The 24,174-nt window shown below is 39.7% G+C and overlaps 1 protein-coding gene across 14 annotated transcripts in view; it reads left to right on the top strand.

Annotated features, from left to right (window-relative positions):
- CLASP1 (cytoplasmic linker associated protein 1) overlaps window positions 1–24,174 on the top strand; it is a 236,845-nt gene that overhangs the window by 119,251 nt on the left and 93,420 nt on the right. For 13 of the 14 annotated variants that reach the window (XM_087881742.1, XM_087881736.1, XM_087881743.1 and 10 more), the window contains 5 exons: window positions 12,794–12,946; window positions 15,700–15,773; window positions 17,691–17,783; window positions 18,299–18,444; window positions 20,601–20,736. In XM_087881742.1, coding sequence (XP_087737868.1) covers window positions 12,794–12,946; window positions 15,700–15,773; window positions 17,691–17,783; window positions 18,299–18,444; window positions 20,601–20,736 — 602 coding nt within the window. Of the gene's footprint in view, window positions 1–210; window positions 299–12,793; window positions 12,947–15,699; window positions 15,774–17,690; window positions 17,784–18,298; window positions 18,445–20,600; window positions 20,737–24,174 lie in introns of all 14 variants that reach the window. The other variant, XM_087881744.1, reaches the window with a different exon arrangement.

The raw sequence follows: 24,174 nt of genomic DNA, 5'->3' as shown, positions 1-24,174 counted from the left end.
TTTTGTGTGTGCAAATGACATCGTTTATACAGTATTTTTTAAATTTATGCTATAAGCTGCAGTGAATAAGGTTAAAAAATTTTTTTCATGAACACGACAGCATTAGCTTCTGTTTAGCTGTAGATCTTAGTATTTTATCAGTATCATGCTCAGTCTCAGCAGTAAATTGCAAGTCTACAGATCCTTATCCTTAATTCTGCTCATTGCTAGATTTGGAGGAGTACTTCCAAATACCACTCAACTATGTTTAAAGCCTCAAACTCAGAAGTTAATTGCCCAGTATGGAGCAAAGACACCCGTAAGTTGTATATTTTGTATAGTTGTATAAATGTATAAGGTTGTTTCCTTCCACCCTTCTGAATTAACAGATATTTGGTAAGCTGAGATATGTTTATGTAATCCAGGGGTGTCAAACTCAAGGCCCAGGGGGTGCTTAGATCTGCCCTGCGGGGCCACCCTGGAAACAGCGAAGGACCAGCCCATGGTGTCTCTGCCAGTGAAAACGGTGCTTGCGAGGGCCTCCCCCCCCCCCGTGCTCCATTTTTGTTGGCAGAGGGTTGCAAGAGGCCATTGCAGCCAAAAACAGACCTTGGGAGCCCGTTTTCGCTGGCAGAGCACTCGGGCCACCACTGGTGCCCCCAACACAAGTGACATCAAGCTGGACATGCCCACCCTGGCCACTTGAGGTCAAACACAACCCTGATGCCGCCCTCAATGAAATTGAGTTTGACACCCCTGATGTAATGGTATCTATAACCTGGAAATTGCTTGTTCCCAGGTTCAGACCTTAATGGTGCCCATCCCCGGAATACTGTCCTTCTGGCTGTATCAGTGATGAATTTAATGCAATGTAGCATACGACTGTAGTTTCTGTTGTTATGTTACTAACAGAGGAATACTTTTACAGATTCTTAGGCAATCTACAATTTTCCAATAAATTGTACTGGTCTTCATCTAAAATAAAGTTCATTTCCATATTTGTATTTAAGTGTAGAAAACAAATCAATTTCAATTGGGAGGATTTTAACTTTGCAAAGTATTTATTTAACCAATGAAGTCTTTGGTGTATGTATTCTTGTACATTCATGAACATTCTCCAGAAGCTGTAGAGTTCTTCCTCATGCTAGTATGATTTAAATGATAGAATACAGGTAGTTCTTAACTTATGACCGGTTGTTTAATAACCACTTGACCCACTTGGTAAGGTTGTTCTATGGCCATAAAAAACTTCTAACTATTGTAAAACACTATGCCACACCCTTCTCCCTCCCTAAAGTCACATGCTCACAGTTTGGATGTTTCCCAGCCAGTTTTCACTGGCAACTACTTAACATGTGATCACCATTTGCAATCTTCTCCACCAGCTTCCCCAGAAAGTCAATGGGCAAGCCATCAGGAAAAGTTGCAAGTTGCTGCTGCCTGCTGAGAGGATTCCCTCTTATCTTTGAGGGCTGGCTAAAGAAACTGCTTACCTGGCCAAAGGAGTTCATCAACTCATTTGGCAAGATAGAGAAATGGAACTCAGATCCCAAAGATCCAACCTCCATTCCTGTATCCTGCTGGAGCAGTATTCTTCCACATATAGAGGGGAGCTGAACTTGACAGGCAGCTCTTTCTGCTTTGTTCATTTAATGAGCCAGGAGACCACTTAACAACCCTAATCTGGAGTGCCAGGATTACAGTGGTTAAGCAAAACAGTCACCTGGGCATTTTGCTTAATGACTGCTTCACTCAGTGACTGAGATTCCTATCCTAATTGTGGTTGTAAATTGAGAACTACCTGTAGTTGTGCAAATTGATTGCCCCTCCCCATCATCTCTCTGCTCACTCATGCCTCTCCACTCATGCATATCCATTAACCATTCTCTTTCTTTGTGTCATAGCCTCTTTTGCCTCAGGAGCAAAATCATTGATTAGTATCACTTGGAGTGGTGTGGTTGAAAGCCTTTCTTCTCCTCTTCCCACCCTGTAAACCAAGTAGATGTTTCTTTGCTGATTAACTGTAGTTGAGAAACAGCAATGTTGCTCAACGGTGTCAGGAACAGTAAGTGAAGGTTGATCTTTACCTCATAACTCTGCCCAAGATTGTACTTGTTTTCTCAGTGTATGAGGAAATCCCAAATTACTGGAAGCTCATTGGTGGTTAAAACGAGGCTCTTTCTATTCAATTCTGTTTGGTTTAATCATGTCTCAGAAAAAATGACTAAAATAAATAATATGGAAATATAAATTTAAATCAGATCAATTGACATTCTAATAATACAATTCATAGAAAGTTGAATTATCATAAAAATATTTTGCAGAGGAGAAGAAGAAAGCAACTAAAGAAACTATATTCAAGCTCCATCCTGGGTTTTTTGTTCTCAGCTTCTTTGTGTGCATTTGTTTTTCTTTATTGTACTTGTTTACTTGCCTTTAATCCAGTAAATAACTCATCATTTTTGCAGAGGTGTCAAGCTACATTAAAAACAGATGTAGCTCTGCCTTCTTTAAAAGGGGATTTGTCATGAATCTTAATCATGGCCTGTCCAATTATTCAATAGTATTGCCAGTCTTGGCCTCTGGTAAATGAAAACGGAAGTGCTAATCTCCACTTTCTTATTCTCTTGCTTGATACTAATGTCTTTTTAAAAGATGAGTGGGGAAAAATATTCCCAGGAGCCGTCTGTTCCATCTCTCCTAGCAACATGTTTGGGGGTTTTGCTTCTTATTTCTTCTTCCTATAATTGTTTTTTTTTAATGGTCTGCATGAGGAAGAATTTACTATCACTCACTGCTTAGATGCTTGCTAAATCTCAGCCTTGTTCTGTTTTGTTGACTTACACTTAGGTGTGCTTCTTGATTATTCTTTGCCTCTGCTTCCTTGAATCTCTGGTTTTACTTCCATGGTTTTAAACCCAGATTGAAGTTGGACTAATCTAGCTGTTTTCTCTTCACCATGTCCTTTGAGTCCCCAAATTTGGCAGAACAAACTTTGTCGAAATACTTTGAAACAGGACATTTTTGCTTCTGACAGATAACTTGTCCATTTCTGACTAGCAGTAGACACACAATTTTAAGGTACAAATGATTTTGAACAGTGGGCAAAACAAAGTACTATCTCAACATTGCACAATTTCATTTTGTTAATTGGCCAAAATCAGCTGGAGCAAAAAATGCATAAAACAAAGTTAGGAATCCATGAGTAATACACTTATTACTTTGAAATATAACCTTTAAACCAGTGATCCCCAACCTTTCTGGCTCTGCGAATCAGCAGTGGCAGAGGGGAGGGGATGGTTTTGCACATGCGCTGCTTGTACAAATACAGCTTTGCCCACTCACCTGCTCTCCTGCTGTTTGTGTGGCCCAGTTCCCGAATGGGCTGCAGCCTGACACTGGACCACAGTGGGGGTTGGAGACCCCTGCTTTAAACAATAATGAAAGGCAAACAAATTGTTCTAAACAGAGATGGGCTTCACATTTTGTTACTACCAGTTCGCCTCGTGTGCGCCCCCAGTTCGCACGCATGCCTGCCTTCCACACATGCACCTGGCCTCAAAAACGTGCCTAAATAGGATGGCATAGTGCTGGGACAGGTGGGCGGGCCCACTGCGATTTCAGCTACTAGTTTGCCTGAACTGGTCCGAACTGGCTGAATACCACCTCTGGTTCTAAAGAATATGCAGTTGTTTGTTCTTCCAAGAGGCAGGTATTAGCAAATTCTATTTATAGTTTTAGCCAGTATCAGTGTTTGCCTTATAGATTCTGTTTCTCTATTTTTCTCTACTGAAAGTGTTGGTTTTCTTGTGGGCAGCTGAAGATTGCATTTGTCTTTGTACCATTTGATTCCTCTTGGTTCTCTTCATTTAGCACAAAGTCACTCTTGCTAGCTGAATGAAAATGAATAGGCTATATATTGCCCATAAACTGATATATTTATTTTAGCTAAGAATCTGTATTTGGCTTATTTTTCTGAATTTATGTTAGAGTTTGTTTGTTTGTTTGTTTGTTTGTTTGTTTGTTTTGCCACTTGTGCTTATGCCTTTGTATACTTTGGGTCTACGTGTATACATGCTGCACAATTCACACATTTTGGATTATGTTCCTGAATACAGATTTATAGTTTTTAAATCATCAGTTTTCCTTGGTAAGTTTGAGTTCTGTAAGATCCTGAGCCTGGTTGTACACAAGCAGATTGAGGGACAGCAGCACTATATTGTGTTCTGACTGGAGCATTGCACTTTAATTTAGATCCCTCTTTCCAAAGTTTAATTTGTCCAGTCTTTGTGAAAATCAGTCTATGTTGTCAAAAAGGAAGAAAGAATGTCTATGGAGATTCCCAGTCATCCGGGTCATGGTTGTCCCAAAGATGCTTTTTCAAGAGGCAACCGGACTTCCTTTTTTTTTTTTTTCTTTGAAGACGCAAATGACCAGCTATCTGCAAGGAATATAAACCCTTCCATTCCCCACCATCCAGTCACAGCTGAAGAAGCTTCTTGGATGAGAAGTGAAACGTCTTCAAAGAAAAACAAGAAAGCTCGGTTGCCTCTTGAAAAACATCTTTGAGACAAGGAAGAAAGAAGGCTTGAATCCTCAAGTTACACCCCTCAACATATAGAAATAGTGTTATAGAATTTTTTTTTAAGTTCTTATACACCAGAAAGACAGTACAGATTGTGGATGTCCCATCTCTCTTAGAGATTAAAGTTAGGGGAAGGACTTCAGGTAAGGCACCCTGTGTAAGTTAGGTGGTAGAAACTACTAGGCACCTGGCTCCCTGCCACGTGGCAGCAGCCCTGCCCGAACTGCTCAACGTTATAGCCACGGTGGCGGTTGACACCCCCAGGTTTATGGTCATGAGGGATTTTAACCTGCCATCTGCCGGTGAGGCGTCTGAGGTGGCTCGGAAGTTCATGGCTTCCATGACGGCCATGGACCTGACCCAGTTAGTTCATGGCCCTACTCACACGGGGGGAAACACGCTGGACCTGGTTTTTGTCTCTGGTCACTGGTTGAGTGATCTTGAGATAGGGGATATAGTGATTGAGCCCTTGTCATGGTCGGATCATTCCCTCCTTCACTTTGACCTTCGAACCACCGCACCCCGCCGCAGGGAGGCGGAACTGTTGAGGTGGTTCCGCCCCAGGCGCCTGATGGATCCAGATAGGTTCCAGACGGGGCTTGGGCCATTTCCTGAGGCTTTGGCACACGGCTCGACTGAAGAACTGGTGGCCGCCTGGGATAGGGCGGCCACTGGAGCTTTGGATCAGGTCGTGCCTTTGCGACCTCTGACCCGGTGCCGATCTCGCCTGGCTCCTTGGTTCACCGAGGAGCTGAGGGAGATGAAGCGCCGGAAAAGACGCCTGGAGAGCGGTTGGAGGGCCAGCCATTCTGAATCTGACTGAACACTGGTAAGGTCTCATATTAAGACCTACCTGGCGGCGATAAAAGCGGCGAAGTATAACTATTTTGCCGCTCTTATTGCGTCATCAGATAATCGCCCGGCCGCCCTGTTTAGGGTGACCCGCTCCCTGCTCCACCAGGAAGCGCGGGAGGACCCCTTGGAGGGTAGAGCCGAGGATTTTGTATCGTATCTGTATGACAAAATCGCTCAGATTCGGGAATACCTGGACTCTGACTGGGTAGATTCAGGGGGGAGGACAGAGGCAGGTCTTGTGAGTATTATCTGGGAAGAGTTTGATTCTGTGACGCCCGAAGACGTGGACAGGATACTGGGCAGACTGAGCGCAGCCACATGTTTACTGGACCCGTGTCCCTCCTGGTTGGTGCTGGCCTCTCGGGAGGTTACACGAGGCTGGCTCCAGGGGATTATAAATGCTTCTCTGAGTGAGGGTGTCTTCCCCGCCGCCTTGAAAGAGGCGGTGGCGAGACCTCTCCTCAAGAAGCCTTCCCTGGACCCAGCAGTGTTGGCAAATTATCGTCCAGTCTCCAACCTTCGCTTCATTGTGAAGGTTGTTGAGAGTGTGGTAGCGCGACAGCTCCCTCAGTACCTGGATGAATCGTCGTATCTGGATCCGTTCTAGTCGGGCTTCAGGCCTGGGTACAGCACAGAAACGGCATTGGTCGATGATCTCTGGAGGGCTCAGCACAGGGGTTGTTCTTCTGTCCTAGTCCTATTAGACCTCTCAGCGGCTTTTGATACCATCGACCATGGTATCATGCTGCACCGGCTAGAGGAGTTAGGGGTGGGGGGGCACCGCCCTATGGTGGTTCTCCTCCTTTCTCTCTGACCGGTCGCAGTCCGTGTTGACAGGGGGTCAGAGGTCGACCCCGAGGCCCCTTGAATGTGGGGTGCCACAAGGGTCGGTCCTCTCGCCCCTTCTGTTCAACATTTATGTAAAGCCGCTAGGTGAGATCATCCGTGGTTTCGGGGTGAAGTACCATCAGTATGCTGACGACACTCAGCTGTACATCTCCACCCCGGACCACCCCAGTGATGCCCTTGAAGTGATGTCCCGGTGCCTGGAGGCTGTACAGATCTGGATGGGGAGAAACAGACTCAGGCTCAACCCATCCAAGACCGAGTGGCTGTGGTTTCCGACATCCCAATATAGTCAGTTGGTGCCATCACTGACTATTGGGGGCGAGTCATTGGCCCCCACGGAGGGGGCTCGCAACTTGGGAGTCCTCCTGGACTCACGGCTGTCTTTGGAAGAGCACTTGACGGCTGTGGCCAGGGGGACTTTTTATCAGGTCCGCCTGATTCGCCAGTTGCATCCCTTTCTGGATCGGGACTCGTTAAATATGGTCACTCATGCTCTCGTTACTTCCCGCCTGGACTACTGCAATGCTCTCTACATGGGGCTTCCCTTGAGGAGCACCCGGAGGCTCCAGCTGGTCCAGAATGCGGCCGTGTGGGTGGTTATGGGAGCGGCATGGCGCTCCCATGTGACCCCCCCTCCTGCGCGAGCTGCACTGGCTCCCGGTGGTCTTCCGGGTGCGCTTCAAGGTTTTGGTTATCACCTTTAGAGCACTCCATGGCATCAGACTGGGGTACTTATGAGACCGCCTTCTGCCACCAATAGCCTCTCACCGACCAGTATGCTCCCATAGAGAGGGGCTTCTCAGGGTGCTGTTGGCCAAACAGTGTCGACTGGCGGCCCCCAGGGGGAGAGCCTTCTCTGTGGGGGCACCTACCATCTGGAACGAGCTCCCCCCGGAGATACGGATGATCCCGGATCTGCGCACGTTTCGTCGTGCTCTCAAAACATTTTTATTTCAGCAGGCTGGTCTGGCCTAACTCTCCCTTTTAAATTTTAAATCGTTTAATTTGTTATAAATTGGGTGTTTTAAATTTGTTTTGGCCAAAAAATTTAATAATTTTAATGGATTTTTAATGTTTGTATTATCTGTATTTTATTTTGGCTGTTCACCGCCCTGAGTCCTTCGGGGGTAGGGCAGTATAGAAATTTGATAGATAGATAGATAGATGATAGATAGATAGATAGATAGATAGATAGATAGATAGATAGATAGATAGATAGATAAATAAGAGAGACCCGGTGGTATTCTGAATAACAAGGTTTGACACCAACTTTTGACCCCATTATCCCATTTATGCTGCTATAACAGCCTTTTGGTGTATTAAGAACTGAAAACATATGTTGGGTTTCCTTACATGTTCTTGCCCTTAGGTTCCCTTGAGTCTCATACACATGGGGAGAACATAAACACAGCACATGGGGAGACATTCCCTTAGCAACATGAGTGAAAGCATCTATTCTTACAGTTGGGGCTCAGGCAACTTCACCTCTTCGAGATTCAGTTTGTCCCTATGTAGCCCTTAGTTTTTCTTGACTTTAATGTGATAAATGTTGTGGATAAATGCGCTCTCTCAAATCTAGTTATACATACAGTTGTATCACAGATTAACAGAGTTTGTTTCTAAACTCTAGTATTGAAACCTACACAAACATTTGGTTGCATTTGTCCCCATGACAATTATTTTTTATCTCTGTTATTTAAAGTACAGTATAGAGAAGCATTGAAAGGAGAAGGAATTGATGCCCTGCTTCTGTTTGTTTTAAAAGAGGCAAGTGGTTTAAGAAGAAATGATGGGCAGAGGCACAAAAAGGGGGAAATAGGAAACTAAATAGCCTTTTCCCCTTCCCTTCCCTTCCCTTTTTTCTTTTTCTTTTTAATCATTGTTGCTTAATTTGCTGTCATTTTATTTCTGCTCAACAAATTAATTAATTAATTAAACAAACACACACACACACAGAGAGAGAGAGAGAGAGAGAGAGAGAGAGAGAGAGAGAGAGAGAGAGAGACCAATTCACTATTCTAGGCCTCTTACAACATTTAAAACACCACATAAAAACTCCACCCACCCCATCCATGCCAGCAACAACACAATCAAATCAACTGCTGGATTGGCTCCTTCTCCATTCATGCTCCCCAGGCCTGCTGACAAAACCGTTTTTAGGTCTTTTGGAAAAGCAATATGGTGGGGGCCAACAGTAATTTGTGAATACTGTCTGGCAGTAAGGCAAGAAGTAAATTGACTTCAGCTGAAATAATGAAAGATTGAATTTACCACTTAGTGATCTTTTTAGTTGTCTGGGAACCTAGAGATCTTTAGAAGTACTTGCCTTTGGACTAGAGATATGTTCATTTTTATTGGCCTAGATCAGGAGTCTGCAACCTTAAACACTCAAAGAGCCATTTGGACCCGTTTTCCACAGAAAAGAAAACACCGGGAGCCACAAAACCCTTCCCGTACCTGACTATTTCTTGAGCAGACACAAAACTACCATATGTAGTTGAATTAAAGGTTCTCTTCTGAAACTTTTCTTGGATTTATCCATGGTTGGCCTACCGGGGGTTGAATAAATCAATAAATTATGTGCTGGTGGGTGTCACACATTGGCGGTTGTGACACATATTTTGAGTGACAGGAGCCGCAGCAGAGGGATGAAAGACCCACATGCAGCTCCAGAGCCGCAGGTTGCTGATTCCTGGCCTAGATTATATTGGTACAAGAGGGCAACGAACAGAGAGAAAACATGTAATTAATTCAGAGCACGAAAAAGAATTCTGATGTCATGAATTCTTTATTTTAGAAATCTAGGCAGCAAGACATTAACCAGATTAGAGCCGTGGTGGTGCAGTGGTTAGAGTGCAGTACTGCAGGTCACTCCTGCTGACTGCTGGCTGCCTGCAATTTGGCAGTTCAAATCTCACCAAGCTCAAGGTTGACTCAGTCTCTAATCCTTCCAAGATGGGTAAAATGAGGACCCAAATTGTTCGGGTCAATATGCTGACTCTGTAAATCGCTTATAGAGGGCTGTAAAGCACTGTGAAGCAGTATATAAGTCTAAGTGCTATTGCTATTGTTACATGGATTAAAAAAAACTTTAAAAATGCTAAAATCTGCTCACTGTGAAGCTTAGGAATTTGCCTTATCTCCCCCATTGCTGTCCTTTAGGCTGCCCTGGTGAGGTTGGAAGGGGTGGTGGGTGTAGGCAGTGTAATGTACATGGTCAAAACAGCAGAGATAAGGGGAGCTAGGCAGGGGGAGTATAAGCAGGGGTGAGCGTGACAGAACAGGAGTGTGAAATCCTGGCCTAACGACCGCTACCGTAACTACCAGAACTGCCATGTTTAAGCAGTATAGTCACGTGATGTTTTGCCTAATGTCTGCATAGTTTAGCATCAGAAATTCCGGTCCCAATTAGGATGGTTAAACAAGGATATCTGTAACCTGGGAACATAGTCTCTCTAGCTGCTTCTAAAAATTTACTCTGGAAAATATGTTGATGATATAACAAGCTAAATAAATGAATTAAATGAATAGCTACGAAAACACTTAAAAGATCCCCTTGAAAGGAAAGGAGGAATGAAACACAATTGCAAGTTTAATCAAGAGCAACAGATTTAGGAACAGAATTGTGAATACTGAAGTTGACAAAGCTTTGTTTGGGTATTGTAGAAGTATTCTTGCAATTTTTGTAGAGAATTTGTACAGCTGAGGGTGGGGCATTATTTTTATCTCTTCCTTCCCATGCATTTTTCTGACTTCCTGGCATCACCTCTTGTTTCTTGTAATTTTATACCTGGTAGACTGATGTTAGGAAGTGAGCTTTTAAAGCAACATAATGACAAATATATGCAAACGCATTTGTCATGGAGAAATGATGACAAGCTGTTAAGATGCTCCCATTAGACTTCCCGGAGGAATGAACTTCAGCTCTTTTTTTCTTGCTGGTCAAAGCAGCTCCTGAAGAGATTCTCTGCTGCGGGTGCCTTTAATAACCTTCCACTTTTGCCCCTCAAAAGCTTGGGAAGGGTGCATCGGCTGGCTCAACTCTCCAATCACAGGCTTCTAAACAGTGCTCAAGCCTGGGTTGTCAAATGCTGGGTGTGAAACTGCATGCTTAATGAACACAGGGGGCAAGGATTGATTATGCCTTGGACTTGGAAGCCGCAGCTGCCTGTGAAACAGTGTTACCTCTAAGCTCGCTATGGAAAATATGAAGGAATGTTGAAGAAGCTTATTTGCAAAAGGATATGCTCCTGTAAGCAATTTTCTCTCTCTCTGTGTGTGTGTGTGTGTATGTGTATATGAAATTTTCCCCCTTCAGTGAGGAACAAAAAAAAAAAGATCATTAAGCATTATTTAAAATTTGCTTAACTGTTAATAGGGACAGACAAAGGCCTCTTTAAACAAGGCATGTGTCTATGTAAAGCTAGACGGTCATTCATAAATGAGCTTTGTAGAAACAGAAGGAACAGCAGCAATGGATGGATAATGGCTAATGGCTAAATGTAGGGAGCTGTGTACTGTCTGGTTTAAAGTCCATTGAAACCAGTGGAAGGCAAAGCAGGTTTGGATATAGCTTTATGAAATGTGTTGTTTGACTTGCAAACCTCATCCTTCTATGTGAACTTATTATGTAGCACTCAGCTGTCATAAGGGGTGGATTTTACTCTGACTTTATAGTATAGATCTGACTGTTAGATTCCCATTTCCTGATATGTTCAGATTTTTAACCTGTTCTTTGTTTCTCTTTCTGCTCTGCACATGTGCTCTCAAAAACCTGATGTCTGGAAATGAATAGCTTAGATTGTTAACAGTGAAAATTAAGTGTGGAAATGTAATGTTATTCAAACTGTTATTTAGATTGATTTTTAAAAAAATTATCACAGATATTTAAATGCCTTTTTAAACTCTGTGAAATTCTGGCTGATTATATCTCATCTTTAAAGAGCAATGCATTTTCCTGGAGTATTGTTACAAGGAATCTTTTTCTTTGAATCATTTTGAAAAACAAAATGTGCTTCTCAAAAGAAACTACTGAAAATTGTACTTTCTTTAGTTAACACTTCAATATAGGAAGCCACACCCCTGAGGAGTGTATGAGAGAGAGAACAATCTTCTGTTCATCTGTTTATGCTATTTGTTTTACTTCTGATCTGCTCAGCAACAAGGTTTTGAACTAATTAATTCAACTAATTAAAGCTTCGAATTAAAACTCTTTTGCTTTGATAAAGACCTAGTTTGTACAATAATTGAATGTTTCATTTTGCTTGTAAAAATTTATCACGGTCCTAAGGATAAGAAGATACATCTTTTCCACAAGTGCCAATACAAAATTAGACTAAGATGAGCAGATAGCTTTATTGAAGCTCTAAAGGTGTTAGTCTGCACCCTTTTATGAGCGCATGGTTCAGTGATTTCATTGCTGATGACCTGCATTGAAATACAGTATGCAGACCATGGATCTTCTTATTACTAATAGTTCACAGAGTCACTTTAAAAAAAAATCAGAGGGTGTGGTATTATAGCTAGGTCTGTATCTCCCACATGTTTCACTCCTGTAAGAAGGGAGGTGTGTGTTGAATATGTTGTTGAGTAGAAATAGACTGAAACAAAGGCATTTGGTATGGTATCACTGTCAGCAATAAATTTTAAAATGTGATGGATTTGTTAGGTATCACACAGACATTTATTCCCAGTGGTCAGACTCCAAAGACCTAGGAAATTAGTTTTGTAAACCCTGTAGCCTTACGCTTTTGACACTGGGGAGCCTTCCAAACTAGGTTGTGATATGATTGTGAGCGTTAGCCATCAGAATAAAAGTATTCCACAAAGAGGCCACATTTGAGTATAAACAAATGTGTTTACCGTGTTTCCCCGAAAATAAGACCCTGTCTTATATATTTTTTTGAACCCTGAAATAAGCGCTTGGCCTTATTGCCATGTGCTCAAAAGCCCGAGTGGGCTTATTATCAGGGGATGTCTTATTTTGGGGGAAACAGGGTACTTGGAGCTCAACCTATATTTTATACGTCATGCTTTTATAACAGAAGAACATCCAGAGAAGTAATATTCAGTATTAGTATAAAATATTCATCAAATAGATGTTTTTTTTTTAAAAAAAAATCAACACATAGAAATACTAAAATGCTTAATAGAAATCCAAAATTATTTAGTTTGAAAAAGGAAAATTATCAAACTAATTTGGAAATGTACATAAGGAGCAGTAACATGAAGGTTGTTACACATTACATTTATAATAGACACATGGACTTAACTCAGTTTTTACATAATTATCTTCTGAAGCCCTCTGTCTTCCAATGGTCATTCGAAAGCAATATAATGTATGTTTAGTTTTAAGTGGCAGGGTCCAGGCAGGCAAATATCTCCATGTTCATGATACCGAATAACAGGTTGTGTCCTGCTGTAATATATGTATTTCATTTGTTCATATTTGCAGAGCAAACTTGCTCCAAAATGGGCAATGGTTACAAGTAACTCTCTGAATTTTATGTTGTGCTTGCTTTATAGATAAACATTTTGATGATGATGACTCAGTGGATGGGAACCGACCATCCTCAGCCAGTTCCTCAACCTCTTCAAAGGCTCCCTCATTATCTCGAAAAACTGGGACGGGCACTGCTCGAAGGGTAGGAGCAGTAGCTTTAGTCGCAAAAACTCCAGGTAGGTCAACCCCCTGCAAACACCTAAACATTACTTCTTTCAGTCTTTTTTGCCCTTACATTTTTTATGCATGGTTGGAACAGTAGAACCTAACACCTCCCTTTGTGCACCTATTTGTTGATTTGAGGAATGTACTAAAAGTTTTATGTAAAATATTTGAGATTGTGTCATGTCAACAAGCATATTATCAAATACGTTTATTGTAACTAGAGGTAGTCCTCGTTTAGCAACTGCTTCATTTAGTGAGCATACAGAAGTTGTGACCCAGGCCCAAGTAGTTAGTATTAAATGCAAACAGTTCAAAAACAAACAGACTTTATTAGAACAGCTGAGAATTAACTCATTCTCAGCGTAGTCCAAACTAAATTAAAGCAAATTCTTCAAAACACCATTCCTCAGTTTATCACTGACTTTGGTATAATTAGGCAAACTGTCAAAGGCTTTTCTTGGCAAAAGTTCATAAGCAGAAGACGCCAACAAGAAATGAATACAGTGAAACAAGAAGCAATTCTCTCAACGTTGTTTTCCGGCAAAGAGACCAAGAACTGTTGCTGGTCTTTTAAGCCTTATGGGAAGGGCCGATCATCTCTTGGCCCTATTCCCGAGTTGTCCTCTCTGCTTTATCTGCTCCTGCCTTCAGGCAGTTCTTCTTATACGTGCACTAGGAACAGGCTCCTCCTGTTCCTCTGCCTCTCTACTGTCAGCCTCTGGAGGCTCCGAAGTCCACACATCACTCCCCGATGGCCCATCTCTGCCTCCGACGCAGAGCTCTCATCCGGGCCTTTCCCAGCCTCCGTGACTGGCCCATGTTCTTGCTCAGCCTCATCACTGTCCGACTCCGCTGCCAGCTCCGCAGGCTGCTGGCGGACCACAACAACACTCTTACAACAGTTATAGTCAAGAAATTTCATAATCAGTTCTCGCATTTAGGATCCTTGTCGCTCTGTAAACATAGGAAAGCGGAAGTAAGATCATTTATTTTTTTATTTTTTTATTTTTTTATTTTTTTATTTATCATTCATCATTTATTTATTTATTGAATTTATATTGCCGCCTATTTGCCCATGGCGACTCAAGGCAGTTTACAGAATAAAAGACCACATTTAAAACAATAAAAACTAACAAAAAGAATCAAATAAATTAATATAGTACAATAAGCACAGTCGTAGTTTCCTTAGTGACCAGGTCACCTAACAACCAGGTTGCTGATCCCAATTGTGATCATTAAACAATGACTACCTGTACATCACTTAACAACTTTGCTTAAAATGTTTAAAAAAAACTTTCTGACATTTTAATAGGACAAATTCTTGAGTTCAGATCTTTATTCAGATGCAATTTTTCTCTGGCACTTCTAAAGCCAGTAGTTTTTTCAAATATTGAGCCTAGTTTATGGGAATGGAATGTAATAAATCCAATGATGGAGATGGAGAACTATCTTAATAAATAAACAGGTAATCCTTGACTTAAAACCATATTTAAGCCCAAAATTTATGTTGCTAAGTGAGACATTGGTTAAGTGACTTTTGCCCCATTTTACGACCTTTCTTGCCACAGTTTTTAACTGAATCATTGCAGTTTTGTTAGTAATATGGTTATTTTTTTTTTATTGAAAAAGTTTTACAAATACAAATTTTTCCCCCTTCCCCCCACCTTTCCCTCCCTAACCCTCCCTTACCTTACCCTCCCCCTGTGGCTTCCCCAGAATGAAATCCAATTATACATTTCTTCCTGACATTCTAGTATACTATCCCCTGTAAACTATACATTTCTAGACAACATTCATCTAAAAATTATCTAATACTTCTTAGTTTAGTATTTATTCTATACATAATCTATCCCTATCCTCCACTCCCTTACATGAATCTCTTGTGTCCGGTCTTTTATATATGCTGATAACTTCACCATTTCTACAAGACTATCCAGCTTCAGAGTCCATTCTTCAATAACATCCCTTTTCCAGTATAACCTAATCTATCACCATATACCCTATCAGTTTTGTTTCACCCACTTTCCCGCAGGTCCGCCATATATAATTATTTATAAAATCTAAACAATCACATCAGATGTAATATGGTTATTAAGTGAATCTGGCTTCCCCGTTAACTTTGCTTGACAGAAAGTCAGAAAAGCTGATTATGTGACCTTGGGATAAATATGAGACAGTTGCCAAGCATCTGAATTTTATTCACATGACTATGGGGATGCTGCAATGGTCGTGTGAAAAATTGTCATAAACCACTTTTTTTCAAGGCTGTTGTAACTTTGAACAGTCACTAAACGAACTGTTGTAAATCGAGGACGACCTGTACTTTACAGTAGTACTTTCAGAAAGCTTTCAAAATTAAATAAAGAGTCCAGTCTAACTAATGTTTTAAACTGCTTGATTCATTCTTATGGCCCAGTGAAATATATCACATTTACATTAATTATACATGAATGTATACACAATGTATACACATATACATTAATACATTAATACACATACTTTACTTATAATAAAATTATTTATAGAAATATATTAACTTTTCTAAACTTCGCCATTTTAGAAAAAACAAATTCCATCTCTTTCAGGCAATATTCTGTCTTCTTTGATTGTTTCAATCTTTTCCTTAAGAAAGTCTTTTCCTGAAGACATTGAATGCTTCGCCATTTCTTTTCTTTACTCTTACTACAGTAAGACCTATTTTACATATATTTTATATAAATTTATTTCATCGCTATTATTGTTGCCTCCCTCTTACATTTTCTAGCAACTAAAGAAGGAGCTGGTGCCATTGATGAGGAGGATTTCATTAAAGCTTTTGAAGATGTCCCAACCGTTCAGGTAAATGGCTCATAGTGTGGTTAGAAATGAAACACACTGGAATGTCAGGGTGGAGGTAGAATGCATTTTTTAGACAGACACTGTTTGGAACTTTTGCTTGTATCTCAGAGAAGGACAAAGACAAGATAGTAAAGTTGATTGGATTGGCAAATCATTTTTTTTTTTTTCAATATTGCCAGTGGGACAGCAGGTTAGTTTGAGACTGTAAAGCAGAACATGCCATGAGAAGTTTGGTAAACTAAACAGAATGAAATGGTGAGGAAACTTGTTTAATGAGGAACACTCTTAAATCTCAAACGGTCTTAAGTAATGGATGATATTAACAGTAATCGTATTGTTTAACAAGAGGCATAAAAGACACAGAATATAACATTGAGGCATGTTTCTTTTGTTAATGGAAGCTGGGTGGATGTAGTGGAGACATTCCTAAGTAGAAAATGGGAAGTTGTTTTTCTTGGATCCCTTTTCTTTGTAATTCAATCCTATCTCCATCTGCACTAGAGGAGTTCTCTTTGGACCACATGAAAGATAAACAGGATGCTGCAGTAAAATAAGGACATTTTATTTATTTATTTTAAACATTTATAGACACGCCCATTGTTCAACCAACTCTGGGCGGTTCCCAATCGAACAACAAAAGAAACATAAAATTACATTTAAAACTATAAAGCCAAACCATTTAAAATATTAAAAACACTAAAAACCTGCCATTGATAGATAAAAGAAGTGCACAATTGGATACAATTCATGTTTTAAAGCATATTGAGCAAAATTAAAGCAAATTGATAGCTTACTTTTATATATCTTTTTCTGGGTAATGTGGAATTAGAATATTTGGTTTGGTATATATAATAGTAGACTAGATCAGGTGGTAGTGACTACACCGCTTTCAGGAAGCATCACAGAAGTTCAGCTGTGTCTTACCATCTCAGGGACAAATTGGTCTACTTCAGTGGTGGGTTTCAAACTTTTTTACTACCGGTTCTCTGGGTGTGGCTTGGTGGGCGGGGCAGGGGAAGGATACTGTAAAGTCTCCATTCCCACCTCACTCCAGGGGAAGGATACTATAAAATCTCCATTCCTGCCCCACTCTAAGGGAAGGTTACTGCAAAATCCCCATTTCTTTCGGATCAGCTGGGACTCTGGAGGCAGAGAATAGATGGGGGTGGGGCCAGTCAGAATTTTTACTACTGTTTTTCCGAACTACTCAAAATTTCCACTACCGGTTCTCCAGAACTGGTCAGAACCTGCTGAAACCCACCTCTGGTCTACTTGTTCTGAGTTTAAAAATTAGGGATTCTCCTACAAAGCTGCCATGTTGTATTATTCCCTGTGACTACAACAATGAGGTTTTTAGTAACTTCAATAAATTTGAGTTTTTAAAATTTTACATGATATTTACCAATTTATTTTATTTGTTAAATTTTTTTATCAGATGCCAAATTTTAGATTATATCTCTACTTTGCTATTTGGGGGTGGGTGGGTTTTTTTTTTTTTTTAAATTAATGTTTGGTTTTCAAAAAAAAATAAAAATTAATGCCTGGTAAAATAAAGATTCAGACATATCTCTTGGTTCCCTGGTAACCCAACATATGTTTACCTTCAAGTAGAATAAAAGCCGGTATCTTTTAATGAAATAATGGGGGGGGGGGGGAAATGAAATATATGCATTTGATATCCTGGGTTTAAATTCATATCTTCTTTTGAATGTTAAGGAAAATGATTTGTCTTTGCATATCAGGAGTCCCTCTTTTTAGTAGTTTTCTGCTTCTCTCGTGCACTTTTTCTGAACGATCCTCCTAACCATCTAATACATATTTGGAGGTATACAGAAGATTGTGATGAGGCAGAGATAATTTCTTGAGTTCAGTGAATTTTTCTAGCTTAGTAAAATAGTTTTTATGTTTTCTTTACAGATTTATTCTAGCCGAGACTTTGAAGAATCCATAAACAAAATCAGAGAAATTCTGTCTGATGATAAACATGATTGGGAACAGAGAGTAGCTGCAGTAAGCATTTGATTCTATATGAACTCTTTATGTAATATAACCTACCTGGCATGGGATTTTTCATTGTGTGATATGCTAAAAAATTGAATAATTCCTACTGTGTCTGTATATTTTTGCAAATTGGAAGTTTCTTATGTTCAAGACATCTTGAAAATTCTTATTTCCTGTTGAAAATAACAAAAACCAAGCAAGAATTGTGAATGCTTAATTTTCAGAGCTATAGAGGGTAGTTTGAGTAAGATCACTATGGTAGATGTCATGTTATAAGAAGTTGCCCTTCTCTTTAAGTATGCTTCAAAATTGGTTAAATCAACCTAGAACTCAATTTCATTTTTTAAAGTTGTTTTAAAAATATATGTTAGGGTTTTAACATGCTTGGATTTTAGCTTACTACTTGTACCCAATTTGGAGGCTTAACGAAAATGGAAAATACAAATAATACAATTTGACAGATTTGTACTCTGCAGATGATAACTGATAAAATAGTTAATTTTGTTTCCTTAATTTTTGTTCAGCTGAAAAAAATCCGGTCTTTATTATTGGCTGGAGCTGCGGAGTATGATAGCTTCTTTCAACATCTGCGCTTACTTGATGGAGCCTTTAAATTATCTGCTAAAGACTTGAGGTCCCAGGTAGTGCGAGAAGCTTGTATCACATTAGGGTAAGGAGCACAATCTATGTATTCTACATTATGTTAATTATTGTCAGGGTGAAACTGCAACATGTTTTTCCTCTGATCATCCTCTTCTGAGGCAGGAGAGTGAAAGTACACTTAGTTGAATTGCTGTAAATCTTTGTCTCTCTGATTTATGAAAATGACACCATTTGATTTCTGTCTTTTCTGAGGAAGGAGAGACTGAAACCTGCCCTTTCAGGTGAAAACGGGAATCCTTATGCTTAATTCCTGTGGCATTCTCCCATATGATTTGTGTTAACACCACATAATGGGACACCGGTGAACATTTATGGGATGGGTTGGATTGGGTCTTCCTATGAAGTGGTTTCTGAATCCTTCACCCACAATCCTATGTACTCTCTCATATTCCTGGGAATAGCCTCTTTGATGGCATTGCCGCCAGTCAATTTATCCTAGAGAAATTATTCCTGTCCTGGTTTACTTTGAGGGAGGAGACAAATGGCAATTTTCTTGCCTTTTCTTCAGTAGCTGATCTCCAACCCACGCTTCAGGGTGAAGGCACATTTTTCTTACTTGCCTTCAGTCAACCCCTGGAAAAGAACTAGTAAAGGAATAACAGACACAAAAACCAAGTACTGCAGAGGAAATACCTGTGAATTGAGGATCAGTGCAGGAAGTTGTTACTAAGAACTCATTTTCAGTGTAAACCATGTCTTTATATCATTCTCATTTCTGGACAACTTGGCATTTCTCTGTCTGCTTATCTTAATAATCATGAAACTGAAAAAAATAACAAAGAATTATTAGGTCATAAATACCTAATTGGTAACTCTTGAGTATTTTAGTAGTGAAAAAGCCATTTCCCTGCCTCAAAGAAGTAGTAGGATTGCTGGGAGAGAGAAATCCATCTCTGCTGTTCTTAAATACTGTTAATTTATGAATATATTTGCAACTAAGCATGTCGGTGACTCTGGCTTCATGTCTGATACAGTAGTGGGTTTCACTTACCTTTGCTACCAGTTTGGAACTGCGACCGCGTATGTGCGCTCGCTTTGCATCCGCGTGGTGCTTCTGCGCATGCACAGAGCATCCATGATGACGTCTGGGCAGGTGGGTGGAGCCTCCCGCCACTGCCGCTACCGGTTCGCCCAAACCAGGGCGAACCAGTAGAAACCCACCACTGGTCTGATATGTCCTTTGTGCTACAGTGATTGTTTACCCTGATATTGATAGTATGAATAACCTATACCACATCTGTGAAAAAGGACTTAACAAGAATTATGCAAGTGAAAAAGCCTGCTTTCTTGACCCCTGCATATATCTGCATCATGGTTACTTAGTGTCATTTTGCAGTTACCCTGCATGTTTGTTCAGAAGCTACTCTCATTGTTCCTCAGTTAGGGGATATAGGATTGTAGTTGTTCATTAATTATTTTCAGCAGTTTTTATTTGTGAATGTCTTGGTTATTAAAGAAAAACCTATGGATAGATGCTACAACAAATATATATATATTTAAATAATGTGATAGCTTGTATTTCTATAGAAATGGGAAGATGAAAAACAAATTAATCATACTGTAAGTATCTTCAGATACACCAAACATTCTCCTCTCTGTCCTCCTCCCATTGTTATAATTGAGAAATGTCTATTGAAACTTCAAAAATTTTTATCAGTACTGGTATTTCTGTAGCCAATGTTTCAATAATTCAGTGATAGATTTAAGGAAAGCCCGAAAGCTTTCCTTATTTCTTATTTTATAGGATTGAATACTTTGTCTAGGTTCAATCAGAGTTCAGGGTGAAAGTTCAGGTATTTAATTTGCCTTGGCAGTTTCATTTTGTACTGCAGTTTGCTGGAAGGACTGATTTTAAGAAAAGGGCAAGACGACTTGTTAATAGCAGCTCTAAAATTCACAAATGACAAGGCGAGGTGGAAAGCAAAAGAGAAGGTCTGACTAACTGATCAATCAGTTTAATAGTATCCTTTAGCCTTTCCCTAAAAGCTTCACAGTGATCTACATAGACTGATTCCTTGTGAAAACTGACCATCATATCATGTATTGGAAAGAAAACTGAGAACACTTTGTTAACACACATGCTGTGTTTATAGACAGTGAATATAATAGCCTTGCCTACCCTGCTCTTTCATTATTGTAATCTGTTTTCTTGTTGTATTTCAGATATTTGTCATCGGTATTGGGTAACAAGTTTGACCATGGGGCAGAAGCCATCATGCCAACAATCTTTAATCTCATTCCCAACAGTGCCAAAATCATGGCCACTTCTGGCATAGTAGCTGTGAGATTAATTATTCGAGTGAGTATTGCTCAATGCAAATACAAATTGTTCTCCCATGTACTCCTGATGAGAGCAGCAGAGGGATATAATAAACATGAAAATCAGTCCAATTAGCAGGCTCTTGCACAGAATCTTAAATAGGTCTAGTAGTCAGCATGAGAGATTCACTTACTGTTTGCCTTGCATCTGTGTTTGTATAAACATTACCACACTGGCAATTCAAAAAGCTGAAATTAAATTGTGTTCTCTGGAAAGTTTTCTTTATAGTCTGATAGTGATATATTCTACATTTGTTACATGTTTAATACCAATGAAGAATAGAACACATCTGTTGAAGAATATATATGTGTGTGTGTGTGTGTACAGTTAATATTTCGGGTTTCTTCCCGTGTAATTGTGAACATATCCCTAAAAGGGGGTATCCCCTTTTAGGGATATGTTCACAATTACACGGGAAGAAACCCGAAATATTAACTGTACACACATATATACCTGTGAAAACTTACATAGACATACATAAATACATACACATGTACACACACACACACACACACACATATATATGTGTGTGTGTGTGTGTGTGTGTGTGTGTGTGTGTGTGTGTGTGTAGTTAATATTTCGGGTTTCTTCCCGTGTAATTGTGGATATATCCCTAAAAGGGTAGAAGCGACGTTTCGGCAGAATCCCATCTGCCATCATCAGGCTTATGCCAGTAGTCATTTTGCACTAACTGACGTTGGAATTTCAAATCTGGTGCTGGTATTCTGGGATGGCTCCACCTTTTCATTCTGATTGGTTGGGAGTCCCAGTATGTTGAACTAATGATGATGTACTAAGAAGTTTTCCAATTTATCTCTTCCATGTGGCCAGATCACAAAGGTGTCATCAACGTATCTGAGCCATAATTTTGGTTTGTTAACAGTTTTTTCTAAGGCATTGGATTCGAATTCTTCCATGAAAAGATTAGCGATGACTGGTGATAATGGTGATCCCATTGGTGCACCTTCTACATACAGTTTTGGGCATTTTGATGATTTTTCTCTGGGGATATATCATATTATTTATCATCAAAATGCCCAAAACTGTATGGCCTCCCAAAAATACACAAAGATGGAATACCTCTCAGACCCATAGTAAGTTCCATAGGCTCACCTTTACAAAATCTAGCCAGATATTTAGCAAAACATCTTCAACCTTACGCAGAATCTGCTGCTTCATATGTACAGAACTCATACCATTTCATACAAATAATAAAAAAGCAACACATAAAAGAAAGTGACCTTCTTGTAAGCTTTGATGTTGTATCACTATTCACACAAATACCTGTCAAAGAAGCCTTGTCATCAATTAAAAACAAATATCAACTACCAAAACATATCACAAACTTAACAGAACATTGTTTATCCAACACATATTTCATACACAGAGGACAGAGATATAAACAAGTAGAAGGTGCACCAATGGGATCACCATTATCACCAGTCATCGCTAATCTTTTCATGGAAGAATTCGAATCCAATGCCTTAGAAAAAACTGTTAACAAACCAAAATTATGGCTCAGATACGTTGATGACACCTTTGTGATCTGGCCACATGGAAGAGATAAATTGGAAAACTTCTTAGTACATTTGAACAGCCTCCATCCCAAAATAAAGTTCACCATGGAGATAGAATCAGAAAACCAGTTACCTTTCCTCGATGTATTAATTTATAAAAAATCTGATGGCACCTTAGGACATACCATCTATCAAAAGAAGACACATACGAACCGCTATCTCAACGCCAAATCACACCACCATCCAGCACAAATAAACTCTGTTGCCAAAACATTAACCACAAGAACTAAACGTCTGGCTGATGAAGCACATTTACAAACTGAATTATATACACTAACTAATGTACTGACATCAAATGGGTTCTGTAGAAATAAAGTCATCAATATGATCAAACATACAACACCAAGACAGAATAAAAAACAACAAGAGGAACAAAACAATGGGAAAGCCATCTTGCCCTATATAAGGGGAACAACAGATAAAATTAGCAAAGTACTACAAAAACACAACATCAAAACCATATTTTGCACAGATAGAAAGATATCGTCCATTCTGAGAAACCCCAAAGACAAAATAGAATTAGAAGATCAAGGCATATATGAAATCCCATGTGCTTCCTGCCCATCAACATACATTGGACAGACCAACAGAAGAATGAGTGTGCGCATCGAGGAACACAAAAACTCAATACAAAAGCAAGAACACACATCATCATTAGTTCAACATATGAATACAACAGGACACAACATTAATTTTAATAAAACAAAAACAGTTGCAAAAATAGAACATCTCAATGGCAGGATAATCAGAGAAGCAATAGAAATGGAAAAAAGACCATATTGCATGAATAAACGGGATGACACTTCACGTCTGCCTACTATTTGGAAACCTGCTCTCATAGATAGACGAATCTTGACACCATATGTGGAACATGGACCAAACATTGCACAAAAAAATCCCAACCAAATCATATTCAAACCAGCCACAAAGATAAAGCCCTGCCACCTAGTGGAGAAAAACCGACCATACACCCGAAGCCAAGCCAATAAACACATACTGGGACTCCCAACCAATCAGAATGAAAAGGTGGAGCCATCCCAGAATACCAGCACCAGATTTGAAATTCCAACGTCAGTTAGTGCAAAATGACTACTGGCATAAGCCTGATGATGGCAGATGGGATTCTGCCGAAATGTCGCTTCTACCCTTTTAGGGATATATCCACAATTACACGGGAAGAAACCCGAAATATTAACTATACACACATACATACCCGTGAAAACTTACATAAACATATATATATATATAGGAAAGCCTGTCTCCGCATTAAAAACAGACCTTCAATTTGCATTCAGATGTTTTAAATTGAGGTTTGATTTTACCAGTGCTGCTTTTTAGTTTAACATTTCTTGATGAGAAGGAGAAGCAAATCTGTGTTACGTTCCAAGGAAACAGTATTAAAAGGCCATTAGGCTTTATCTGCAAATCACAGCATGTGAAAATTCTTCTAAATTTTTCCATTGATCTAGTAGAATGCTAGTATCCTTTTACTAGCCACAACTACACTGTTCTTTCAATGGTGTGCCAAGAGAAAACCTAAACTAGATTTGATGGATTTAGCTGATATATAAATTGCTTTGGGTTTTTTTTTTTTTTTAATGTATGGCTTTAATATCCCATCATTATATTCAAGCAAGTATTTTTTTAGTATCTAGTAACTTCATTTCTACCACATTCAAATTGAGTTTGAGTTCCACTTTGGGAGGATGTCTGTAAACTGCATCCTAGGTTTTGGGATCCATGTAGAGACCAGGACCCTACGTGTATTCGTTGTTTAATTGATCTCATTGGCAGTAATAGTCAACAAAGAGCATAAAGTATATTTATGGTAAGGCAAAAT

This window comes from Pantherophis guttatus, chromosome 1 (assembly GCF_059756535.1).
Source record: "Pantherophis guttatus breed Tessera chromosome 1, ASM5975653v1, whole genome shotgun sequence".
Classification (NCBI taxonomy): Eukaryota; Metazoa; Chordata; class Lepidosauria; order Squamata; family Colubridae; genus Pantherophis; species Pantherophis guttatus.
Note: the sequence above shows the minus strand (reverse complement) of the source record. Positions and strands in the feature narration are given on the sequence as shown.